Source organism: Camelus bactrianus, chromosome 3 (genome assembly GCF_048773025.1).
Source record: "Camelus bactrianus isolate YW-2024 breed Bactrian camel chromosome 3, ASM4877302v1, whole genome shotgun sequence".
NCBI lineage: Eukaryota > Metazoa > Chordata > Mammalia > Artiodactyla > Camelidae > Camelus > Camelus bactrianus.
In genome coordinates this window covers 37476234-37502385 of record NC_133541.1, presented here as the reverse complement: position 1 = coordinate 37502385, position 26152 = coordinate 37476234, and the positions used below count along the sequence as shown (strand labels likewise).

At 32.5% G+C, this 26152-nt stretch overlaps 1 protein-coding gene across 2 annotated transcripts in view; it reads right to left on the bottom strand.

The window, feature by feature from the left end:
• The window catches only part of MTREX (Mtr4 exosome RNA helicase), an 81020-nt gene that overhangs the window by 54490 nt on the left and 378 nt on the right, over positions 1-26152 (bottom strand). For both annotated transcript variants that reach the window (XR_006728765.2, XM_010966283.3), the window contains exons 2-8: positions 18955-19092; positions 17618-17684; positions 14868-14930; positions 13848-13960; positions 3016-3190; positions 1914-2004; positions 570-694 (exon numbers count right to left, since the gene is read on the bottom strand). Coding sequence is in view for 1 of the 2 variants with exons in the window: in XM_010966283.3 (XP_010964585.2) it covers positions 570-694; positions 1914-2004; positions 3016-3190; positions 13848-13960; positions 14868-14930; positions 17618-17684; positions 18955-19092 (772 nt within the window). In the remaining variant the exon portion in view is untranslated. The remainder of the gene's footprint in view (positions 1-569; positions 695-1913; positions 2005-3015; positions 3191-13847; positions 13961-14867; positions 14931-17617; positions 17685-18954; positions 19093-26152) is intronic.

The following is a 26152-nucleotide window of genomic DNA, read 5'->3' as shown; positions in this document are numbered from 1 at the left end:
TAAATTTGTGAGGGTTCTTGTGTAAAGGGAAAATAAGGACAGAAAAATAAAACCAAGAAAAAGTTTAGTATACATGAACAAATGCTTGTTTTAAATCCTTTAATGCTGTTGATATTGGACTAGAAAAGTAAAAAGAGAAACAAAGTCAATGAAAAGTCTGCATTTACATGAGAAAAATCAAATCACATGCTCAGGAGATGCCCAGTTTTTTCCTTATACCAAGGTCTTAGAGGAAATTCTCTATTGTGTACTCATGGTTCACTGTACAATGCAGTAGTTTCCAAACCTGGCAGATCATCAGGATCACCTTGGGAGCTTTTAAAAGTTAGAACTTCTAGGCCCCTACTCCCAGAGGTTTTCATATATTGGGTTTGAGATGGGACCCAGAAATCCACACTTAAAAAAAAAATAGTCAGTTGATTATAATAAGCTTGCCTGATTTGAAAAGTAGTTTCACATTAAAATGTCTTGTTTATTCTAGGCAGCACTAGGAACAAAGTATAGGACATAGTAAGGCCAACTTGCAACATTTTAAATACTGAAAACATCAAAAAAGAGAAAGAAAATACCTGTTTATGTAAATGGCAAATCCATTCAGCAAACTGTCGGGCATTTGGAATGGTAGCCGAAAGAAAGACATAGTGAACATTATCAGGAAGCAAAATAATAGTTTCTTCCCATACGACACCACGCTCTGAAAAATACAAATATATCTTGGAATTCAATGTCACTTTATTGATAAGAATCTAAAATTGTTTTCCTCTCAAGATCAATAATTAGAAATGCAGATGACTTTACACAAGGATATTTTTAGCCACAGACCCTTATTGTAAACTACTTTAGTTCTTACACTGAATTTATCTAGTAGAAAGTCAGCAGACTAAACCACCATAAAGACAACGTACTTTGAAATAACAGCAAAAAGCAGCTCCAAACTGAATCTTTTTCAAACAGCCTAACAAGAGTCCCATGACAATGGAAATAGTATTTCCACTTTGAGAAACAGAAGTTACTGGCTTATAGAAAGTCACAGTAACAAATTTCATAGAAACATCATTACTATACCATACAGCATCTTTCATCCAAATTACCCTCATAACCTCTAGAGATGAAAGATTTGATGAACAGCAAAACTCTAAGTCAGTTTTATTAAAACAGAAAAATTAGTTAGAAAATTTCCCCCCAACAAGAACAAATCAATACAGGATTCATGATTTAATAACCAAAACAACTCTGTTCAGAATTTAATCTTATAAATTTGTTAAAGAGTAAATGTTTAAAGAGTAAAGGATTTCTTAAGTTGTATTACTTTCACTATAAATAGAGGTTAACAGTGCTTTAGCTCAAATAAAAACTAAGTTTTAAGTGTGTACATGCACATTAAACACTTAATTTTAAATGAGTTTGTTAATCTTCATCCTCCAAGAGCCATCCAAAATTCCAAGTACACTTACTTTTTCCATTACAGTAGTTTAACAGTTCAAGTAAAGGGATATTTATATTTTATTCTTTTTGGCCATTTTTATTTCATAATCCTCACTGTATTTTTTTTTTTTTTACTATACACATGCATTTCTTAGTTTTCTAAAAACTAAAATAAATAAAAATCAAGAAACTGTAGGCTGTAAGTTTTGGAAATTCCTTAACATTAGTTATGTTAGAGAACTCTATTAAAATCAAACTAACCCCATTTTTAAATTCAAATTTGCATTTTCGCATCCAGAAATTGTTACTATTTAAGAAGCTGTAACTGAATCAGATCCTACTGGAAATGCTATATATCACGTTGTCCACAATTTAGCTGACTAGAACTCTAGCCACATGAAAATTCAACAACTACTTGTTCAAAATTCCTAATGCCTTTCTTAGAGAAAAAAAACATAGAACACGTCTCAACAACAAGGAAGATATACCTGAATCTCTCATGTAATGAATTTCATCAAATATGACCCAAGCAACTTCTCGCATAACTTCAGAACCTCTGTACAGCATACTTCTCAAAATCTAAAGTAAAAGAAGATTTAGCAAGATTGTGACATATGAAAAGCTCTTCTAACAAGGAATCTGGGGAATTCTTTTTTAATGGAAATATTAAAATAATTTTAGGAGGTTACATATCTTAAATATATAACATTTCTTTTCTAAATCCAAAATAAATAATCCAAATTTTTCAACAATTACTAATCTGATACAATCCATGGAGAGAATTATTATCATCTCTATCTCTATATATGTCGAACATGAAGCCACCTCCTTATAGGTACAGCACTTATCCCAAGACATACACTTTCTAGGATATGAGAGCAATTTAGAGTTATCTCCTAACCAATACAATGAACCTCATACTGCTTATTCACTTTTTCTACTTCATTTTGACAATATAGATACTTTCTAGCAATCACTATCCTGATTTTGAGTTAAAGAAAATCTTCCACAGATAGAAGAAAAGTTTTGAAAATGGAAATGAACTGATTTTGGGCACCAAGATGAAAAGTGAGCAATGTTTTTGGCTGCTACATACAAGAAGCTAAATTTATGCTCTCTAGTGTCTCTTTGTAAAAATGCAAAGATTAAAATTAAAGCATGTACAAAAGTACTGTAAAGACAGCTGATCTGTACAAAATGTAAGATGCTGTAAGTATATGCAAAACTTAACTGTAGTTATGGGAAGCAGCTAAATATAATTGGGTATTTTTTTTTAAAGTTATTTATCTATTTGTATCAACACTCAGATGCAGAAGGAAAAAAAAAATCACAAGGAACAAGGCGCCACTACTAATTTGAAGCAATGTATTCAAATTCTTAAAACTACAGAAAACCATCAAACTATTTTCATGTCACTGACAATATGCCTTTAAAAGATGAACTTTATCCCTTTCAAGTAAATCTATTCAGAAAGTAAAGTATTACATTTTATCTATATAGAGCAAGTAATAAAACATTAGCTATTTTAATTGAATAGCCACATTAATTAAATTAAAAAGGAAAGATCTGATGAGACACCATATAAATTACCTCTGTGGTCATAACAAGACAAGATGCTGTAGGATTAATAGTAACATCTCCAGTCATCAGACCAACATCTTGAAACTCTTCATACATTTCACGGTATTTCTGGTTACTCAAAGCCTTAATTGGGCTGGTAAATATTACACGCTGTTTTTCCCTTAAGGCCAGTGCAATGGCATATCTAAAAATGTGAAAACAAGTAAGAATAAAGTATTATAAAAACTTGTCTTTAAAAGTATACAATTGAAAAAATTCTATTAATATATAAATTGTGTCCATACTTTCCCAATCAGTTAAGTGAACTTCTTAGAATATTAATATCTTATTCTACTTACTTTCAACAAACTATTACAGCAGTAATTATGATAAATCTGAAGTATACTGGTCTAAATAAAAAAGAACATTTTAATTTTAACTCTGGTCTCTTGAAGTTAATGTACATTAACTACTAATACCAATGGATTACTAATGGTTACCCTATTTCTTGAAAGTGAAACACCTCTGGTTCTCTAGATAGGCCTCTAGAAGTTTACAGAGCCTCTGCCTGTTAGAAAATTAATGTAATGTACCACATTAATGGAATAAAAAGCAAATGCCACATCCTTGCCTCTATAGATGGAAAAGCATTTGATAAAATACGTTGCTTCTTATAAGATCCTCAACAGACTTGGCTTTTTACCAGTTTTACTGAGATGTAATTGATGTACAAAGTTGTATAAGTTTAAGGTATATATGATGACTTGATATACATACATAATTAACAATAAAGTTAATTAGCATATCTATCACCTCAATAATTATCTTTTGGCTTTTTTCTGGTGAGAAAATTTAAGATCTATATTCTTAGCATCTTTCAAGTATATAAAACAGTATTGTTAACTACAGTTACCATGCTCTACCTTAGATCCCCAGAACCTATAAATACAAGTTTGTTCCCTTTGACTAACATCTTCCCATTTCCTCCACTCCACCCACCCTAGCGTCTGGCAACCACCATTTAATTCACTGTTTCAATGAGCTCAGCTTTTTTAGATACCACATGTAAGTGATATCACAAAGAATTTGCCTTTTTCTGATTTATCTGGATGGATAATTGCTCTCAATGTCCATCCATGCTGTCACAAATAGCAGGGTTTCCTTTTTTTGATGGCTGAATAACATTCCATTGTGATTATGTGTGTGTGTGTATGTGTATACAGAAAGACAAACATATCACATTTTCTTTATCCATTCAACTGTAATGGATGGAGGTTGTTTCCTTGTCTTGGATATTGTGAATAATGGGAATGTAGCTATCTCCTTGAGAGATTAATTTCACTGTACCCAAAAGTGGGATTGCTGGCTCATATAGTAGTTCTATTTTTAACTTTTTTGAGAAACCTCCATACTATTTTCCATAGTGGCTGTACCAAGAGTGCACAAGGGCTCCCTGTTCTTCATATTCTTGCCAACACTTGCTATCTCTTATCTTTTTGATAACAGCCATTCAAACATATGTTTTAAACTTTTTTTTCACTTATTCCCAACTAAGAATAGAAAGGAACTTCCTCAACCCGATAAAGGGCACCTAGGGAAAAACAACTAATATTACACTTCATGGTGAAACACTGAATGCTTTTTCTCTAAGCTCAGGAATAGGCAAAGATGGTCCACTCTCACTACTACTATTCAACCTTGAACTGGATATTGCCAATGCAATAAGAAAAAGAAACTGAAGGCATAACATACTGGAAAGAAGCAGCAAAAACTGTCTTTATTCACAGGCAATATCATTGTCTACGCAGAAAGTCTTACAGAGTGTGCAGTTACTAAAACTTATTAATGAGCAAGTTTATTAACAAATTCACAGGACAAAATATCACCATATAAAAATAAACTATACTTTAGTATTCAAGCTATTAGCAATCCAACTATGAACTTGAGAGAATGCCATTTGCAACAGTATGAACCAGTAAAATACTTACAGATTTAAGAAAATGTAAGACTTATACACTGAAACTACACAATACTTCAGAGAGAAATTTAAAAGATGTAAATAATGAAAGAATATACCATGCTCATGGATTGGAATTGAAAAATATTAAGATGAGACAATTCTCTCCCAATACAATCTCTAAAAATTCTACTAGTCTTTTTTGGTAGAAATTAATAAACTAATCTTAAAATTTTATTGGAAAATTCAAAGGGCCTGAAAAAGCCCAAACAGTTTTAAGAAGAAATGAAGTTAGAGGACTCTTATTACCTAATTTCAATACTTAAATTTAAAGCTACAGTAAATCAAGATAGTGTGATACTGGAATAAGGACAGACATAGAGATCAGTAGAACAGGAAGTCCAAAACCCAACCCATACATTTATAGTCAATTCACAAGGAGTTCAATGGTCAATTCAGTTCAAAGGTAATTCAGTGGAAAAATAATAGTTTTTCAACGGGAACAATTATCCACATATAAAAAGATTAATTTAAACCCTTACTTTTATCTCACATGATACATAAAAATTAAGTCAAAGGAAACCATAATTCTAAATGGAAGAGCTAACACTAGAAACTTCAAGAAGAACATGAGAAAACATCTGTGATATCAGGATAGGCAAAAATGTCTTAAGTACAGATATCAAAAGCATGATCAATCCATAAAAGAAAAAAAAAACTGAGAAGTTGAACATCAAAATTAAAATCTTTTGCTCTAAAAAAGATACCATTAAGATAGTTTAAAGAATTCTTTATGATGCAGTAAGACCAACAACCCAATTTAAATAATAAGCAAAAGACTGAAACAGTTATTTCACTTAAGACATATAAATGGCTGATAAACACATGAAATAATAAGTTAGTCATGAGAGAAATGTAAAATCACTATATGACATTACTATATAGCCAATAAAATAGGTATAATCAAAAAAGATAAAGCCAAGAGTCGGTAACGACATAGAAAAACAGGCCTCCTCACACAGTAATGGTAGGAATACAAAATGGTACAGCCACTTTGGAAAACGGTGTGGCAGTTTCCTGAAGAGTTAAATACATATTCTGCCATAAAATCCAGCAATTACATCCCTAGGTATGCACCTAAGAGAAATGAAAACATGTCCACACAAAGATTTATACATGAATGTTTATATCAGAATTACTCATGATGTCCAAAAATACAAAACAATTCAAATGTCTATCAACTAAATAAATGTCATGTATCCATAAAATATACTACTTATCAATAAAAAAAAGAACTACTGACAATGTGAATGAACCTCAAAAATACTATACAAAATGGAAAAAAAAGACAGAAAAGATTCCATATTACATGATTTCATTTATATAAAATATCTAAAAAAGGCAAAACTAGACAGACAAAGCTGATCAGTGTTTGCCTAGGGTTGGAGGTATGGGTAGGTTGAATGCAAACACAAAATACTGTATGTATGGAAGTCTAAAACTGGTGAGGGTTGCACAACTGTACAAATTTATTAAAACTCACCAAACTATACACTTATAATGTGTGAATTTAATAGTATGTAAATTATATAATAATAAAGCTATTTAAAAAAGCTTTATATAGAATAAAAAAACCAACAACACCAAGAAAACTACTCAATCACATAGATAAACAATCTGCTACCAATGTTAAACCTAGCACCTAATGTTATACTTGCTACAGTTATCAGCTAAAGTTGGAATTCACCTTAAATCCCTGAATTCCTAGAGGAAATCTCTGAGAGCCGTGAACTACTCCCTGAAATTATAAAATCTGGTATGTATATACAAATACACACCGCATCAGATTTGTTTTTTTTACTGAGGTGAAATTCATACAATATAAAATTAACCATTTTAAAGTGTACGATTCAGTAGAATTTTATTCACTATGTTGTGCAACGACCACCTCTACCTGGTTCTGAAACATAATTCTCATCCTCTCAAAAACCCCATTCCCATTAAGCAGTTACTTTTTGTTCCCCTCCTCTCAACATTCTCTGGCATCCACCAATCTGTTTTCTGTCTCTAAGGGATTTATCCAACTGGGATAGTTCACATAAATGAGATCACATGGGCTATTTCACACAAATGGCATCATACAATGTGACCTATCGGGTCTGGCTTTTACTCAGCATAAAGTTTCATCCAAATTGTAGCATGTATCAGTATTTCATTGCTTTAATGGCTGAATAATATTTCACTGTACAGACAGGCACTGTACAAATTATTTATCCACTAAGCCACTGATGGACTTTTGGGTTGTTCCTACTTTTCCATTACTCTGAATAGTGCTGCTATGAGCATTCACGTACAAGTATCTGTGTATCTGTTTTCAATTCTTTGGAGTATATACCTAGAGTGGAATTGCTGAGTCATATAGTAATTCTATGTTTAACTTTTTAAGTAACTATCAGACTGTTTTCCATAGGAGCCTTCACCAGATTTTCAAAAGTATCTATAACCCTGGTAAATTTCTTAAATTTCTCTTTATGGTTTCTTAACCCAGAGTATCAGAGCAGATGTCAGCATATATATGAAAACTTCGTGTACTGAAAATCTCCCTGCTTTTGTAGGAAAAATAAGTTATATTAATGCCCAGAATTCTAACAACTATGTATGTTGGCTTTAAATGGATAATGCACCAAACATACTGTACACTTTTCTAAGTGAGATAAAATAAATGAACTAAAAGCAGTCAAACCTCTTTTATATTTGTGCCTTAGAAGGAAACTAGTTTCTGACCTCAGCACCTTCTGAAAAGAGGTGGATCAGTAAAAAATTAGATCTACTCCATTGGATAAAACTAGGGCAGTACAGGACCACAATATGTTTGAAGCTGGGAAACAGATGAAGACTATTGGCAATTGGCTGATACCATTAGAATGATAATCTAAGATCCAAAGCTTCACTCCTCGAACCTCGCTGCAAAGAGGAAAATTCTGAGTTACACCTAAGCCAAGGTCTGGAAGGACTAATATACAGCAACCAGACAGGCCTGCTATTCCAAAGAACAAGATTCCATAACTCATTAAATATTCCACCATTATGCCAAAGTAATGGTAATGATAAACGGTGAGTTGTGCTATTTTTATCTATTTTTTTCTCTACGATCTTCTTTACTCTTTAGGTGATCACTGTTAGAGTACCTAATACAGCTGCTCAATAGGCAAGCTATAATTTTTCCATAATTGAGAAATAAAATGTAACAAATTATTAAAAGTTAACCTAACTCAAACTGATTTTTAAAAAGGTGCCAAAACTGAGGGGAAGAAACAGCCTTTAAATAAATGGTTCTGAGACAACAGGATATCCACATGCGAAAACAATGAAGTTGGACCCTTACCTTACAGATTATATAAAAAATAAAGCAAAATGAATCAAAGACTTAATATAACCGCTAAAATAACAAAAATCTTGGAAGAAAATATAGTTGTAAATCTTTGTGACCTTGGATTAGGCAATGGTTTCTTAAAGACGACACAAGCAACGAAAGAAAACAGATGAATTGCACTTTGTCAAATTAAAGTCCTTGTATCTCACAGGACTCTCTCAAGAAAGTGAAAAGATAACCTACAAAAGGGGAAAACATGTTTGCAAATCATATATCTGACAAGGGGCCAGTATCAGAATACAAAAGAACTATCACAATCCAACAAGACAATCAACCCAATGAATAAGCAGACAATGGACTTAAGCAGTCATTCCTCCAAAAACATACAAATAGCCAACAAGCATATGAAAAACTGCTCAGTATCTTTAGTCATTAATGAAATGCAAATCAAAACCACAATGAGGTATCAAACTCACACCTGACAGGATGGCCATTATCAAAAAGGCAAGAAATAACATGTGTTGGCAAGGATATGGAGAAAAGAGAACCAATGGGTACTGCTGGTAGGAAAGCAAATTGGTGCAGCCAGTATGGAATACAGTACGGAGATTCCTCAAAAAATTAAAAATAGAAATACTATATGGCCCAGTAATCCCACTCCTGGGTATTTATCCTAAGAAAACAAAAACACTAAATTAAAAAAAATATGTACATCCCTATGTTCACTGCAACATTATTTACATCGGCCAATATATGGAAGCAACCCAAGTGCCCATCAATAGATGAATGGATAAAGATGTGGTAAGTACACACACACACACACACACACACAATGGAATATTACTCAGCCATAACAGAGAATGAAATCTTGCCATGTGAAATATATATGGACCTAAAGGGTATTGTGCTATGTGAAATAAGTCAGCCACAGAAAGACAAATACTGTATAATTTCCCCATATATGTGGAATCTTAAAAATAAATGAACAAACATAACAAAAAAGAAATAGAGTCATAGATACAGGTAACAAATAGGTGGTTACCAGAAGGGAGGGTAGTGAGAGGAGGAAAAGAAACAAGTGAGGGAGATTAAAAAGTACAAACTTTCAGTTGCAAAATAAATCAATCATGGGTATGAAATATACAGTGTGGGGAGTATAGTCTAGTAACTATGTAATATCTTTTTGTGGTGACGTATCATAACTAGACTTACTGTGGTGACCATTTTGAAATGCACAGAAATATCAAATCACTATGTTGTGTACCAGGAATTAACATATGTTGTAGGTCAATTATACTTCAAAAACAAACTTACAGAAAAAGAGATCAGATCTGTGGTTATCAGAGGCAGGGGGTGGGGGATAGTGGAATTGGATGAAGATAGTCAAAAAGTAGAAACTCCAGTTATAAGATAAGTAAGTACTGGGGATGTAATGTATAACATGACAAATATAATTAACACTGCTATAGGTTATATATGAAAGCTGTTAAGGAAATAAATCCTAAGAATTCTCATAACAAGAAAAAATTATTTTCTATTTCTTTAATTCTGTATCTGTATGAAATGATGGATGTTCACCAAACTTATTGTGATAATCAATACATGAATGGATAAAGATGAATGATGCACGCAAATCCACTATGCTGTATACCTTAAACAGTGCTGTACATTAAGTACACCTCAATAAAACAGGAAGAAAAAATAATTTAAAAATAATAAAATAAAACTTCAGATTATCAGAAATCAGAAACAATGCACATAAGAAACAGTTTTACTAATATCCACAGACCCTTAATCTTGCTTAGAAATATTAACATTATGTTTTTTCTTTCTGGATTTCTTTGCAGAAACCTAATTTGTTCATCTTGAAGAATGTTTTGTATTATTCTGACTAACTTCTACTAGGCTAAAAATCCATGTTAAAAAAATGTTTTTGTTGTTAAAAAAAATTGTACAATAAATTCATTATGTAACCAGCTTTAAAAAAAAAGGTAATAACAAGTGTTAGGATACGAAACAATTGAAAACGTCACACAATGCTGATGGGAATATAAAATGATAAGGCTGCTGTGGAAAACAGTTTGGTGACTCTTCAAAAAGTTACACATAGAATTAAACATCATCCAGTAACTACTCTTAGGTACTTAAAAGAAATAAAAACATGTTTTCAAACAAAAACTTGTACATTTCCAACAGCATCATTCATAATAGGCAAAAAATCGGAAACACTCATCCCTGCCATAAATTGACAAATGGATAAACAAAATGTGATATATCTATACAACACAACATTAATCAATCATAAAAAGAAATTCAGCTCTAATAGATGCTACAACATGGATGAACCTTAAAAAACATGCTTAGTGAAATGAGACAGAAAGAAGAGGTCACATATTGTCTGATTTAATTTATATGAAATGCCCAGAGAAAGGAAATTCATACAAACAGAAAGCGATTGGTGGCTGAAAAGAACTGGGGGTAAGGGAATGGGGAATGACTGTTTAATGGGTACAGGGTTTCTTTCGGCCACAGTGAAGATGCTTGGGAACTAGATAGTGGTGACAGCTGCATACGTCAAGAAAAAAAGTTAACCCACAAAGTCAATCTACCAACAGACTGCAAAATCCCATCCATGTCAAAGAGCACAATCCACTTTCAGAATGGCCCAGATCCTCTCAAACTTTAATGGACATATGCATCACCAGGTAATCTTGTTAAAATACAGATTATGTATGATTCAGTTGTTCACTGGGGTGGGGCCTAAGATTCTGCCTAACAAGTTCTGAGGTAATACTCATGTATCTGGTCCAGGACAATATTTTGAGTAGCAAGACTCCAGAAACATGGTTTTAAAATACATTTTAGAAGAAAAGACATCAAAAAATTTAAAACAGAGATAATATGCATACTTATTTACAAATTAGATATGTGAACTACTGTAGTGATACAGAACACACATTAATAATAATGTGGAAAACATTCACTTATATCCAAGATGTAGTAACAGGGACTGGCTTTACCTATCCACCTGAAATAACTATAAAATAGAACAAAATACACAAACAATGATTTCAGACACAGGATACAAGCATAGTAATCCCTGAGAAGGGCGAAGCAAATAAGGCAATCCCAGATTATTGTCCACAGAGTTTCCAAGCCACAGTTCCAGGAGGTGGACCCTAGATGTTTCTCTAAGTTAAGCAGACAGAGGTGGGAGTCTGGGGAGGCCAAGGTAGCTAGACTGCAATGAAAAATAACCAGAGAGGAGAGAGCTGGACAGAGGGAGAGCTCCAAATATCTGTCGAGCATTTCCATGACTTCAAGTAAGTAATAATCAATGAATAAATGTTAGGAAACTACCTGAGGCCAGGTGAAAACCAATTAAATGGAGCAGAGCTGAAAATGAGCAAATCTTACACAGGGCTGGAAGTAATTCCGGTTCCCACCAGCCACAGTGGAAAAACTCATAATTCACAAGATACGGACTAGAATACCAACAAGTATATTAATTAAATAGTGGGGAAAATTAGCCAACTAAATACTGCATTTAATCATCATAAAAGCAACCCTTGAAAGGACTGTATTTTTTCCCCCAAGTAACAATATTCCAGAACAAAGCTCAAGAGTATTAAGACAAATGAAAAACATTCATCACCCAAGAAGGTAAAATTCACAATATCTTGTCAGGTAATTAAAAAAAAAAACAAAAACAGATAAGCAAACAAGGAGGAAAATACACCTTACAATAAGGAGTAAGAAAATAAATAAATAAAAATATATCCAAAAATGAGACAGAAGATAGACTTAAGTAAACAAGGACACTGAAAGCTACTACTTTAGTGTAACTATATTCTATATATTCAAGAAGATTGAAGATTAAATAGTATATTAATAAACATGGAAAATATTAAAAGACCCAAATCAAACTTTGAGAGATAAAAAATCCAAATCTGAGATGAAATACACTGGACAAGATTAAAAGTGGATTAAACACTGCAGAAAAAAAGATGAATAAACTTAAAGTCTTTTAAGAAATGAAATACAAAGAATAATCACCAAAATGAAACACAGAGAATCACCACCAAAAAATAAATAATAAGAGTAGGCTGTGAAACAACTTAAAGTGGCAGGTTTTAGTAAAACTGAAGTCCCCAAAGTACTAGAAGACGGAATATCTGAAGTAAAAGGGGCTGAAATTTTTTCAGTTTGATGAAAACTAATAAACCTATGAAACTGAGAAGGCCAACAAACTCCAGCATAAGAAACATGAAAAGAACTATGTAAAGTCACATCATAACTAAACAGCCAAAAGTCAGTGATAAAATTAAAAATGGCCAAACATCCCATCAAAGCAGTATGCAAAGAAGCAGGAAAATACTAACTTACAATGAAAGGAAAAGTCAATTAATTAAAACAGATGAGGAAAAAACACAGATGAAAGAAGTAGTTACAAGAACATTTAAAACGTTTTTAAACTGTATTCTATACGTTCAAGAAGGTGGAGGAAAGTTAAGTAGACATATAGAAAACATTAAACACACCCACATACAAATGAGCTTCTAGCAAGGAAAACTATAATGTCTGAGATGAAAAATGCACTGAGTGGAATTAATGACAAATTAGGTAATGCAGAAGCAAAGATTAATGAACCTGAAGATATGGCATTAGGAAACACCTGAGATGAAACACAAAAAATGAACATAGCCTCAGTGAATCATGATACAATTTTAAATAAAAATATGGCTCAAACATAACATTAAAACATATCAAATTATATCAAAAACATTTCCCAAACATATCAAATCAAACATAATAAAATTTGTAATACAACTATAGCAATATTAAAGGGAAATTTACAGCACTAAATAACTGTATTAGAAAAAGAAAGGTCTCAAACCAATGATCTCATCTTTCTGCATTTAAAAAACTAGAAAAAGAGCAAACGAAGCCCAAAGTAGAAGGAAATAGTCTAAATTTACTTACAGAAATCAAACAGAAAAAATACAAACTTTTAGAGAGTAAGATAAGAAACAGTTATTTTAAAATGTCATTTTGAACTATACAGGAAGAGAGTAAGAAGGAACAGAGAAAAAATACAAAACAGTCAGAAAACAATTAAAATGGCAGTAAGTACACATCTATCAACGATAAAATGTAAATGGACTAAATTCTCCAATCAAAAGACATAGAGTGGCTGAATGGATTAAAAAAACAAGACCTAGCTATATGGTGCCTACAAGAGACTCACTCTAAAGGACACACAGTATGAAAGTAAAGGGATAGAAAAGGACATTCCACCCAAATGGAAACTAAAATAAAGCAGTGGTAGATACATTTATATATAAACAAAACAGACTTTAAAACAAAGACTGTGACAAGAGACAAAGAAGGGCATCACATAATGATAAAGGGGTCAGTCCAATAAGAGGATATAACATCTGTAAATATTTATGCACCCAACATAGGAGCACCCAAATGTATAAAGCAAATATTAACAGTCCTAAAATTTCATTTAACAAGAAAGCTACTCACTCAGCGCATACAGTTTTTCCTGCTGATGTATGTGCAGATACTAAAACAGACTGATTATTATCAACACACTGAATGGCTTCTCTTTGAAAAGCATCAAGAATGAATGGGTATTCCTATAAAAACAAAATAATATCTGCATGAAGATACCTAGCCAGATTAGATCACACTTAAAATCAAGAGATACTATCCCTAGAAGCATTCTGGGAGCATTTCTTTATGAGTCTATTTAGGAAATATGCTACCCACTAACAAAAATTAGGAAGATTAAAAAAAAAATCTTTAACCAGACAGCATAAGTTATTTCTGCAGTCTAATCTTTCAATCATTATATTAGGCTTACATATATAGATCATGTTTATTACAACACAATAATCATTACCATTTATCAAGAATATGCTTTATGGTAATCACTGTGCAACACATTTCCCACATATTATTATTAATCCTCACAGCAACCCCTAATGTAGGTATTATTTTAGGTATTATTTCCTTTCACAGATGGAAACTCTAAGGCTCTGAAAAGTCAACTCCTCAATGAAGTTCACTCAGCAGAGGCAGAATAATACATCTATTAGACTTTAAGAGCTCATGCTTACTCTATCATACTGACTTTTTTACTTAGAGAAAATGACTTGAAACATTTATATTAATCATTTATGGTCTGTTAGGGCTTCAAAATCCACCTAAGTTTAAGTTTCATTAGAAGCTTTAAGCTAAACTACAAAAACTATATGCAAAACTTATTGTACACATGCATTTTTTTTTGTAGAGAAAGACTGATAATTTTCATTAGATTCTTTAGAAAGGTTGAGAATCATTTTAATTTTTAAAAATCTTATATGATGTTTGGTTTTCAGCATGGTAAGTTTATTAATTTGGTTCTCACCATATTTGATTACAGGTGGCTTCTTCTTAGTACATATACATTGAGAAAGTATAAAAATCTCATTTGAAGGAGTTTAAGATTTTTAAGGAAAAGAGACTCACAAAACTGTACACTGTAGTGCCTCAAATACAGACCTTTGCAGCTTTTCCAACTCGAGGTTTAAGTGGTAGATAATCTTCATCTGCAGGAAGAGCAACCTGATGTTTAAAAAAAAAAAAATCTATTTACTATTTGAGAATTGATGCATCCAGCATTCCATAATCAATGATGATTTAAAAAACAGCAGTGATAAACTAGAGTGTTTCAGACAGTCTTACAGTCTAGACACTGTAAAGATAAATAACTACATTTAGAAACAAAGCAAAATGCAAAAAGCCAGAACATTCAAAAAACTTCTACTAGTGTTTATCTAATAGTAACATAATTAAACCTTTTAACACTACCTCCCTGAATAGATTGTTTATTGAGGTTTAGGACTTATCTCAGCTATCTTTGTATTTTCTACATCTAATATATTACTTGATATTAATAAGTGCTCAAAAAAGCTGAATGAACATAAAAAGGGATGTCACTATATGAAAGAAAACTATACGGAATAAAATGATACTCTTATTTCCTGGAACGGGAAACTAATTTTTCTCTAGTGAAGATTAACAACTAGAGAGCAATTCACAATATATCTAAATTTCCAAGACTTAAGCCAGTTAGTATATAAATAATGAACAGAGGCAAAGTAAAGTACACACAGAAATTAGAAATAATTTCTAAGAGCAAAACTTCAGCAAACCAAAATGAGATAAGATTAGCTGTTTTGGGGGAAAGTGTAGCTCAAGTGGCAGAGCTCATACTTTGCATACGCGAGGTCCTGGGTTCAATACCCAGTATCTCCTCCAATAATACCTAATTTACTACCTAAAAACACCTAAATACCTAAAATACTAACTACCTCCCCCTAAAAAAAAACCAACAACAACAAGAACAACAAGATTAGCTGTCTTAGAAATAATGAAAGACTTCAGTAAATTTGCAGTTCAGTTACAATCAAGATGATGCCCTTAAGGAGTCAGACAAATAGAAAACCAGCAGAGTAACAGAGTCAAACAGACTTAGCAATTAGTTATTGGTGATTTTTGCCAGAGCAGTTTGAAAGAAATGGAGAGAGAAGAAGTCTAATTGTGGTAGGTTAAAAGATGAATGGAAAGTTAGCAGGGATGTTCCAAGCAGAGCACTCAATATCAACTCTGAAAAGAGACCATATCTTTTCTATTTATCTCTTTATATTCAGTGAATAATAAAATGTACCTGGCACCCAAAAGATACATGCTGAATGAATGACTACAATGAGGAGGAAGAAAAACAATACAGAGGCTAAAAAGCAACCTACAAAAAGAGAAACTTTTGAATATGCATATGTTAGGAAAGGGCAAACAGAGAAAAGGAGACACTAGAAACAGTTAAGGGAAAGTGGAATAATCCAAATCTTGTGTAGGCAGGATAAGATACAACCAAGAACAGTGACAGAGAAACCGTCCTTAGTCTAAACAAGGCAGAACCTTTTCCTCTGAGTGGATGTAACTCCAACTTGATATCCTCAAACCTCTAGATAAAGTAAAAGGTAAAGTTACTTGCTAAAAAAGTGAGAGGAGATAACAGAATGGAGGGCTTGAGGATAATCATGAAGGAAGACAGAACTTTTGACCTCTTGAGAGCAAAATTGTGTGTTTGGGGTTTTTTTTGCCATCATTTTAAGACAACAGCATCAAATAGGGTCTAACATAAGCATTAAATGATCACATGGATATTATACTTGCCAAACTAAGTGCTATTCTAAAGGAAGACAAAGAACTTTCAAGTAGAAAAACAGTTATTTTTAAAAGTAAGGTTCCAGACACTGTGAACTCATCCACAGAACAGAAATAAACAGACATAGTAAACAATCTTATGGTTACCGAGGAAAGGGAGTGGGAAGGGATAAATTTGGGAGTTTGAGATATGCACATGTTAGCTACTATATATAAAAATAGATTTTAAAAAGGTTTCTTCTGTATAGCACAGAGAACTATATTCAATATCTTGTAATAACCTTTAAAGAAAAAGAATATGAAAACAAATACATGTATGTATATGTATGACTGGGACATTGTGCTATACACCAGAAATTGACACACTGTAACTGACTGTACTTCAACTAAAAGAAAATTTTTTAAATAAAATATAAGGTTCTAAATCTACATTAAAAGCAATTTTTGTTAATTTGGAATTACTCTGCTTTTTAATAAGATTTCCCAACTACCAGTAACAATAACTTATAAGGTTACATGGTAAAGACAGGACTTAATAGAAAAAACTAGTATTACAGTTTCCTTATGTCCTTTATGTTTATAAACTCTCACTGATAAGCAATTACACAAACCATCAATGACCACCATCTTGTGGCAGAACAATGAAACTACAATATATCAGTCATCAAAGCAATACCTGAAAAAGACCGTGACCTAAAAACATCATTGCTACATGACTTTAGGAGCATGGGAACATAAACATCTACTCTGTGCTGGGTACTTAACCTAATGTTATTACATAATCTTCACAACCATCCTATGATGTAAATCCCATTATTTCAAATTAACAAATTAAAAAACCAATGTCAAAGAGGTTAAGAAATTTATCCAAGACTACAGTTAGGAAAAGTCCTGAGCCAGGATCTAAGCTGAGGTTTGATTACAAAGCCCCAGCTCCTTCCACTATACTATGTGCATCTCACAGAAACTACTTATTGCTTCCAAAGCCCTTAAGGACAAACTGCCTATTGAGTGTCATACTAGATAGTTCAAATCAAAATCCCGTTTATAACACCAATTTACTATGTACTGTTTGTGCTTACCTCATGTGTACACCCCTCAACAGTTTCAACTGATTGTACCTTGACCCTGGGCATCAAGTCTGCCAAACTAAAAAAAAAAAAAAGTTTAAATTACACTAAAATAAATTACTGAGAATTAGATACACCGAGAATTCAAAATGGTCAGTTAGCATCTTTTATTACAAATACAAAACAAACAGACTCCAAGTGGATAATTCAAAGAATTATGTCAGCTTAGTTTCACTAACTATTTTGAATAAAGTACCTCTCCAACACATTTTCACTACTTCAAAACAGTAAGCTGTTTATTAAAACCATTACATGATAGGAAGTATAAAATAAACTACCCTAGTACAAATTTTTCTATAATCTATAGAAGTGCTCCCTATTTGCATCAAAATCCTAAATTACACTTATTTAGGTTCTCTGTTTGGACTCTGAAGGAACATGACTGTGGCTAAGCTGAGACAAAACAGATGAATTTCTGCACTAGATTCTTCATTCTCTTATTGATTATACATTCGATTTTTACTTTAAATCAATAACCATACTTTGGATAAAACCCAAGGGTTACTATAGTAAGCAACAATGATTTTAAATTGTCAATATTATTTTGTAACCTATTCCACTAGCTTGGACAAATGGTGCATCTTAAATATCACAGTGACATATCTACCACCAGTTACAGTAGCTACTTTTGCTAGCTACAACAGCTAACTGGTTAAAAGAAAAAAGGAATAAATTCTTCCTCCTAGTGCCAAGCTAGAATATGGCAAAGAAGGGAAAAGCAGTTATGATCATCACTACAATAGGAACCAGGTCAACCTAAGAAATGGGCATGAATTTCCAGAAAGTTCCAACTTTCAAAATCAGAGAGATACCAGCTATTTCAGACACAGATATTTATGGGTCTCCCTCACTGACTCTTGAGATTTATAACCACTCTACTGCTACAAGCAATAGTGAAAATCTAATTCCTCCTAATGTTCCTTCTCACTTATTCCTTCCATTGGATCAGTTTCATTCTTTCCTTTTATCCCACTCTTCTAGTGATCCTCTTCTTGGGACATTAACAAATAAAGGAAATGTGTCATCTCTTTTTTAACAAAATCAGGCTTCAAGATTCTTTATTAAAATTGGATTCTAAAGTACTAAAAGATGAATCTTTTCTATATTGTTTTCCATTTCCTCAAACTTAAATAAATGTTCTACATTTATATGTTTGAATGAGTATAAATAAAATAAAGAATATTTATCTCCATTTCTCTAATTCAGTAAATACTTTAACTATATAACAATATATAAGCAATTTTCAAAACTTCAGGCAACCACCTAACTTAAGAGTTACTAATATTTACCTTAAGTCTTCCGTTACTGACTCTTCTACCCTGGATTTCTTTCCAAAAAAGGGTTCATCTGTGCCCTCGAAGTCTGCATCTCTCTTGGTTTTTCCAATGTTAGTTGACTCAGATTGTAGTTTACCATCAAAATGTTTTCTGAAAAGTAAACAGTTTAGAATGAATTTCACAGTATCACTTCTTCCTGGTGACTTCATAAAATATTATTCTAAATATAATATACACTCTTAACAGAAAAACGCATATAAAGAGATGTTACAAATCAAATTGGTTAAAGCTCAGAATACCATAATCTTAACTAATGAAACTGAGCACTACTCCTTTCTCATTTCATATTTCCTTGGAAATTGTTTTAAAAATATTTTGCAACCCACGTTAACATAACTATTAACATAATACTCTTAAAATTGTGAAATACGGCTAGACATTTACATGTGCTCCTTTAATAAACATTTAATGCTTTCTCTAATGACGTGACATTACTATTTGAGAGAAAATTGTTTTGTGTGGTTGAATTCACTGGTTGAAAGTAATGATAAATGGTGCTTCGTGGACTGGATAGCCAAAGGGGAATTCAACCTGACCCCTACCCTCATTATACACAAAAATCAATATGGATATTAGATATAATTGTGAAAGACAAAAACAAGAAAGCCTCAAGAAAATAAAATAAGAAAATTATCTTTGTTTTATTAAACATGACATACAATTATCAACCAAAAAGTTAAGTTTGACAAATTGGACTACAGTAAAACTAAGAAACTAAGAATTTCTGAAGATTGAATACAGATTCACAGACATAGAAGACAAACTTACGGTTACCAAAAAGTAAAAAGGGGATGTGGGGGACAGGGATAAATTAGGATTTGGGGATTAACTGATATACACTACTATATATAAATAAACAAGAACCTACTGTATAGCATGGGGAACTATATTCAATATTTTGTAACAATCTATAATGGAAAAGAATTTGAAAAATATAAATATATATATAACTGAATCATTTTGCTGTACACCTGAAACTAACATTTCAACAATTATAACAACATTGTAATTGTTATATATCAACAATTATAAATCAACAATACTTCAACTTAAAAAAAATATTAAAAGAAAGTTTTTATGTAAATCAAAAGGTACCTTTAGGGGAGTAAGGAGTGGGAGAAAACACACATATAACTCACAAAAGGCATACATTTCTAAAATACTGGAGGTGAAGGCTACAAATTAAAAAAAAAGACAAAACAATTTAAAAATGAGTAAAAGACTTGAACAGGCACTTTAAAAGAGATATTCAAATGGTCAATAAGCATATGGAAAGGAACTCAAAAACCATTAATTATCATGAAAATGTAAATGAAAGCAGACTATACGAGATCAGTGGCTCTTAAATTTTTGATCTCAGAATCCTTTTCCAGTCTAAAAATTATTGAAAATTCCAATGAATTTTGTTTATGTAGTTCCATTATTGATACCTACCATATTAAACATTAAAATTGAAAACAATTTTAATTTACTTACCCATTTAAAAATGGCAATAATAAAACTATTAGAAGTTAACATAAATTAACACCTTCTATTAAAAAAAGTACTTTAGAAAAATAATTTTTTAATGAGAAGAGTGGCATTGTTTTATATTTTTGCAAGACTTTTTAATGTGGCTTCATAAAGGGCAGCTGGACTCTCATATGTTTCTACATTCAACTTGTTGTGATACACTTTTTAGCTGAAGTATATGAAGAAAAATCCAGTCTCAAACAGATATACGGCTGAAAAAAAGCAGACTTTTCAGATAATTGTGAATATTCCTCTAATTCCACACCAAAATTCAATCATACTTTGAGAAGTACTGCTAGAGGTACAGTCACGAATTTTACAAACATGTTGAGCAAAAGCCAGACATAAAAAAACATATTGTGTTTGAATCTATTTACATTATATTTACAAACAGAAAAAAACTAACATACGTGGGTTATCAGACTGGTCACTGCTCTGGAGAAAAACAAGATTTTATGCAATATTCTATTTTTTTGTCCTGAATGACGGTAACATTGGCATGTTCACGCTATAAAAATTCATCCCATGACTTTCCCACTTTTCTTTATATGTTTTATTTCAATAGACATTTTTTAAAAAGAGTAACAAATAGTAGTATTGCTCTATATGTTTGAACACTTCCATAATGAAATTTATTTTTTGATGTTTAGCAAAACCTGAAATTTGTAAATCCTCTCATTACCAATTTAGTGGAATAGATATTCATATTTGTTCCATATTACTTACATTACTCCTTCGGACAAGCCATCAATATCCTTGGGCCTCAGTAAAATAAGACATTTGGATGATAACTAAGATCCCTCTAATTCTAAAATTTTATTATTCTACGTCTGAATTAGTAAGCATCAACCAAATTATGGTAATTAAAACCTGCGAGGAGTCAGTGACAACTATAAAACAAAGAAACATATAGTTCCTATACCTTTGAGAAGCTTTAAACCTGAATTAATGATAGAATACTTTCCATTAGAAGACCTCTATCATTCTTTAATACTGTATTCAACTGTATCCTTATCTAAACAATTGAACCTGAATCTAATCAAGCCTCTACATCGGCGCTGTCCAAGATATATACATGCCAACTACCTATGTGATTTTAAATTTATAGTAACATTAAAATAGTTTAAAAAGAAACTAATTTTAATATATTTCATTTAGCCTAAAACATATAAAATATTATTTCAGCATATCATCAAGATAAAAATGAGATATTTTACATTGTTTATATTATCTTCAAAATATGGTGTATATTTTACACTCACAGCATACCTCAATTACGATTAGCTATGTTTAAGTGCTCAATAGCTACAGGTGGGTAGTAGCTATATTACAAGAGTTGCCCCCTTATCTGCAGTTTTTGCCTCAGAAAGCAAGGTCAACTGATGTCCAGAAAGATTAAATGGAAACTTCCAGAGATAAAGAATTCATAAGTTTTAAATTGGGCACCTTTCTGAGTAGCATGATGAACTCTTTTTGCATTCCTGCTCCATTCTGCATGGGACGTGAATCATCCCTTTGCCCACAGTATCCAGCCCGTTAGTCACTTAGTGGCTGTCTAGGTTATCAGATCACTGTCATGTTACGGCAGCACTTGTGTGCAAGTAACCCTTCTTTTACTTAGTATTGGCCCCAAAGTACAAAAGTAGTGATGCCAGCAATTTGACGTGTCAGAGAGAAGCCATAAAGTGCTTACTTTAAGTGAAAAGGTGAAAGTTCTTGACTTAAAAAGGAAGGAAAACAACTATTGCTGAGGTTGCTAAGATCTACAGTATGAACGAATCCTTTGAAATTGTGCTAGTTTTGCTGCTGGACCTCAAACTGCAAAAGTTACAGCCACAGTGCACAAGCACTTAGTTAAGATGGAAAAGGCATTACATTTGTACAATAAGGTATTTTGACAGAGGAGCCACATTTATATAACTTTTATTGTAGTATATTGTTGTAATTGTTTTATTTTACTATTAGTTATTATTGATCTCTTACTATGCCTAATTTACAAATTATGCATTATTGTAAGTATGCATGCATAGGAAAAAACATACTGTAAATAGTATGGTACCAACTTGGTACTATCCATGGTTTCAGGCATCCACTGGGGCTCTTGAAATCTATTCCCCTCAGATAAGGGGGACTATACACATAGGACAGTTCAGCTCTAGATATAAAAACAGTTTACAGTAAATACTTGAGGGTAGAGACGCTAGTTAATTGACAGCATAAGGAAGCAAATTCATGATGTGGGAAACTATAATAGGACAAAGGAGCTGGTTTTGTCTCTCATCCACCCCTCCAAAAGAAATCAATGACATAAGGAAAAAAGAGGGACACTGTTGTAAAATAAAAGACTTAGAGGATTTAACAACCAATATAGTATATGGGCTTTGTCTGGATCCTGATTCAAATAAACCAACTACAAAAGAAAATACCTTTGAGACAACTGGGGAAATTTCACCCTGGACTGACTATTCAATGACATTAAGGAATTACTGTAAATTTTGTTGGGTATAACAATGGCATGCCAGTTATGTTGGAAAAGAAAGTTATTATCAACAAGAGATGCACACTGAAATATTTAAGAAGAAATAACATAATTAGTAGCATTTGATTTACAAAAAAGAGGTGTGGGGGTAGACTGACCATGACTTGATACTACTGAAGCTGAGTTATGCATACATGAAGTTCTTCATATTATTCTCACTCTCTAGACAATTCTCATAATATAAAGTTTTTTGAAGAGCATCTATTTAGCCTAGAATATTGAATACATAACAAAAGATCCTCTGAAGTTCCATGATTCATCCTCCTTTGTATTATACAAATTAGATGAAAATCATGATACATATAGATTATGATAAGAATAATAATTGATAGTATGATAGTTGGAATCAGCCAAATTGGATTTTTCCCGAAAAATACCTAGAGGTCTAGCTAGAAGTGTTGGTAGTAAACAAAGTCCCTTAAGTTAGTCATGATCTACACTTTCTTATGTATTTCCCTTCTCTAACGTTCACATATTTCCTAGTAAAGTTAAAATATAAATTAGATTTTTTTATATCCTACAAATTTTAACTTTGGAAGGCTGTGGAAAACAGCTTACCCCAAATAACACTGCAAAGTGAATTTTATCCTGGTAATTTTAAAGCCAAGTATTTACCACAGTAGGAAATTATATATGTATTGTTTTCATAACTTCATAGTTCCCCATTCAAACTACAGCAATTATTAAATATTCCTGTTTGGAAAAAAATAAAAAGAATCTGTCCTCCGTTCTCATTTTCCCTGAAAAGTTCTCCAAAACTACTACAGCCTCTAACTCAATGAGAAAGACTTTTTCTCCTGTTTCATTCTTACTTATGTGACATTTCACACTCCTAATTATCCTGCTACCCTTCAAATCTTTATGTTACGTGTAGGATAACTGTACTTTCTCACAGGAATCTCTACTTCAAGCAGTACCAATTCAAATAACATCCAAATATATACCTACAGTTTGCCTATTTCTCCAAACTCAGATTAAAATTGCCCAACAGATTAAAACTGCCCAATGCATATATCTGGAGAAAACTCTAATTCAAAAAAATACATGCACCCCAGTGTTCACAGCAGCACTATTTACAAGAGCAAAGACACAGAAGCAACCTAAATGTCCATCAACAGATGACTGGATAAAGAAGTTGTGGTATACACATACATACATGCACGCGCATGCGCACGCGCACACACACACACACACACACACACACACACACACACAATGGAGTGCTACTCAGCCATAAAAAAGAATGAAATAATGCCATTCACGGCAACATGGATGGACCTAGAGATTATCATACTAAATGATGTAAATCAGACAAAGAAAGACAAATATATGATATCACCTATATGTGGAATCTAAAAAAATGACACAACTTATTTACAAAACAGAAAGAGACTCACAGACATAGAAAACAAACTTATGATTACAAGAGGGGAAGAGGGGTAAGAGGAGGGGAAGGATAAATCAGGAGTTTGGGATTAGCAGATATAAACTACTAAATATAAAACAGATAAACCACAAGCTCATACTGTACAGCATAGGGAACTATATTCAATAGCTTGTAATAACCTATAATGAAAAAGAATAAATATTTATGTAAAACTCAACCACAATGTTGTACACCAGAAACTAACACATTGTAAATCAACTATACTTCAATAAAATTTTTTAAATAAAAAAAATTGTCCAGATACTTCAATATACTACCATCACTTCACTGTCTCAAGCCAAATTAATTTTATTTCTAAATCAAAATCTTCCCTAAATTTCCCATTTTTCTTCTCCCTGACATTAAAATTCAAAATGTCTCTTTTGACCCCCTTTCCATTGTTGACATTAAGGCCTGTCAGTTTTTTCCTTCACAACATTTTATAGCTTTCCTTTTCCTTCCCGCTGCCACCTCCTGAGTTGAGGATCTCATAATCACGTAATTCGATAACTTAAATACTTTTTAATTTACTTTTACTATCAGTGTCTCTACTCTTTTAATACACTGACCACCACTGCCAAATTAATTTTCCTTAACTATCACTCTACTTATCCAATCACCAAGTTAGCAAAACAAAAACAAAATGTTCACCAGGGTTTTGAAATGAAATCAAAACTCATCTGCTTGCTATTCAAGGTCCTTCATAATCTAAAACCAATTTATATTCTGTTTTACCTCTTGTAGTCCATAAGCAAACACTCCCTAGAGCTCAATTTGTGCTACTCAAAAAATTCTCAGCAGCAGTAAAGAATCACCTCCTTAGCCCAAAATACCCTCTTCCATGAAGGCTCTCTAGACATCACAGATATTCTTTCTTTAACTTTCACAGCACTTAACTCTATATACAGCTTACTGTATTTCAATCTTGTACTAACTCTTTAAACTGTTCTACCAGCTTACCTTGACTAAAAATTCCTTCAGAGCAAAATCAGGTCTAATTTTACTGAAGCATCTTTTGCGTATCTCCCCCAATGTCAATAGTAAATTTTATTCATGATTAATGAATCATCTTCCTTTTAATTCAAGTGGTAGTTTTTCCTTGTTTTGCTATGAACAATTCTGTACACTTTTTAGTGGTTATGTATGTTTAGCAACCAATAATTTTTAAAAAATCTTTTTAATAAACTCAGAGAAAACCAACATTTAAGAACTTATTACGTACTGGGCACAGTTGGGCACTTTATCTCATTTAATCCTCACAAAAACGTAGTAGTTAGCATTTATTATAGGCAAAAAAAACTGGAGCATGGAGATTAAATTTCTCTACCTTCTGTTGGTCCTTGCCATGTCCTCTCCAAATCAATCCAAGTCACTTTTTCTAAGCTGCTTAACCCTTTACTCTACTGATCGTTCGTTTTGTGTATTAAAGGCTCTGGCCTGGGTATTATTCTGGTGTTAGGGGTACAGAAGCTAAAAAATAGCTTATCTGCCCTCACGACTCCACCGCGCAGACAGGGGTAGACTCCCGCCTAACGAAAGGGAAATGCCGCGTCAGAAGCTCATGCTGCCTGCGGCCAAACGGGCAACACCAAAACCCCGTTTCCTCAAACCAACATTCTTCCACCCTCTTCAATATTTTTCTTAAACTCCTTCACTTCTTACGCCACTCAAGT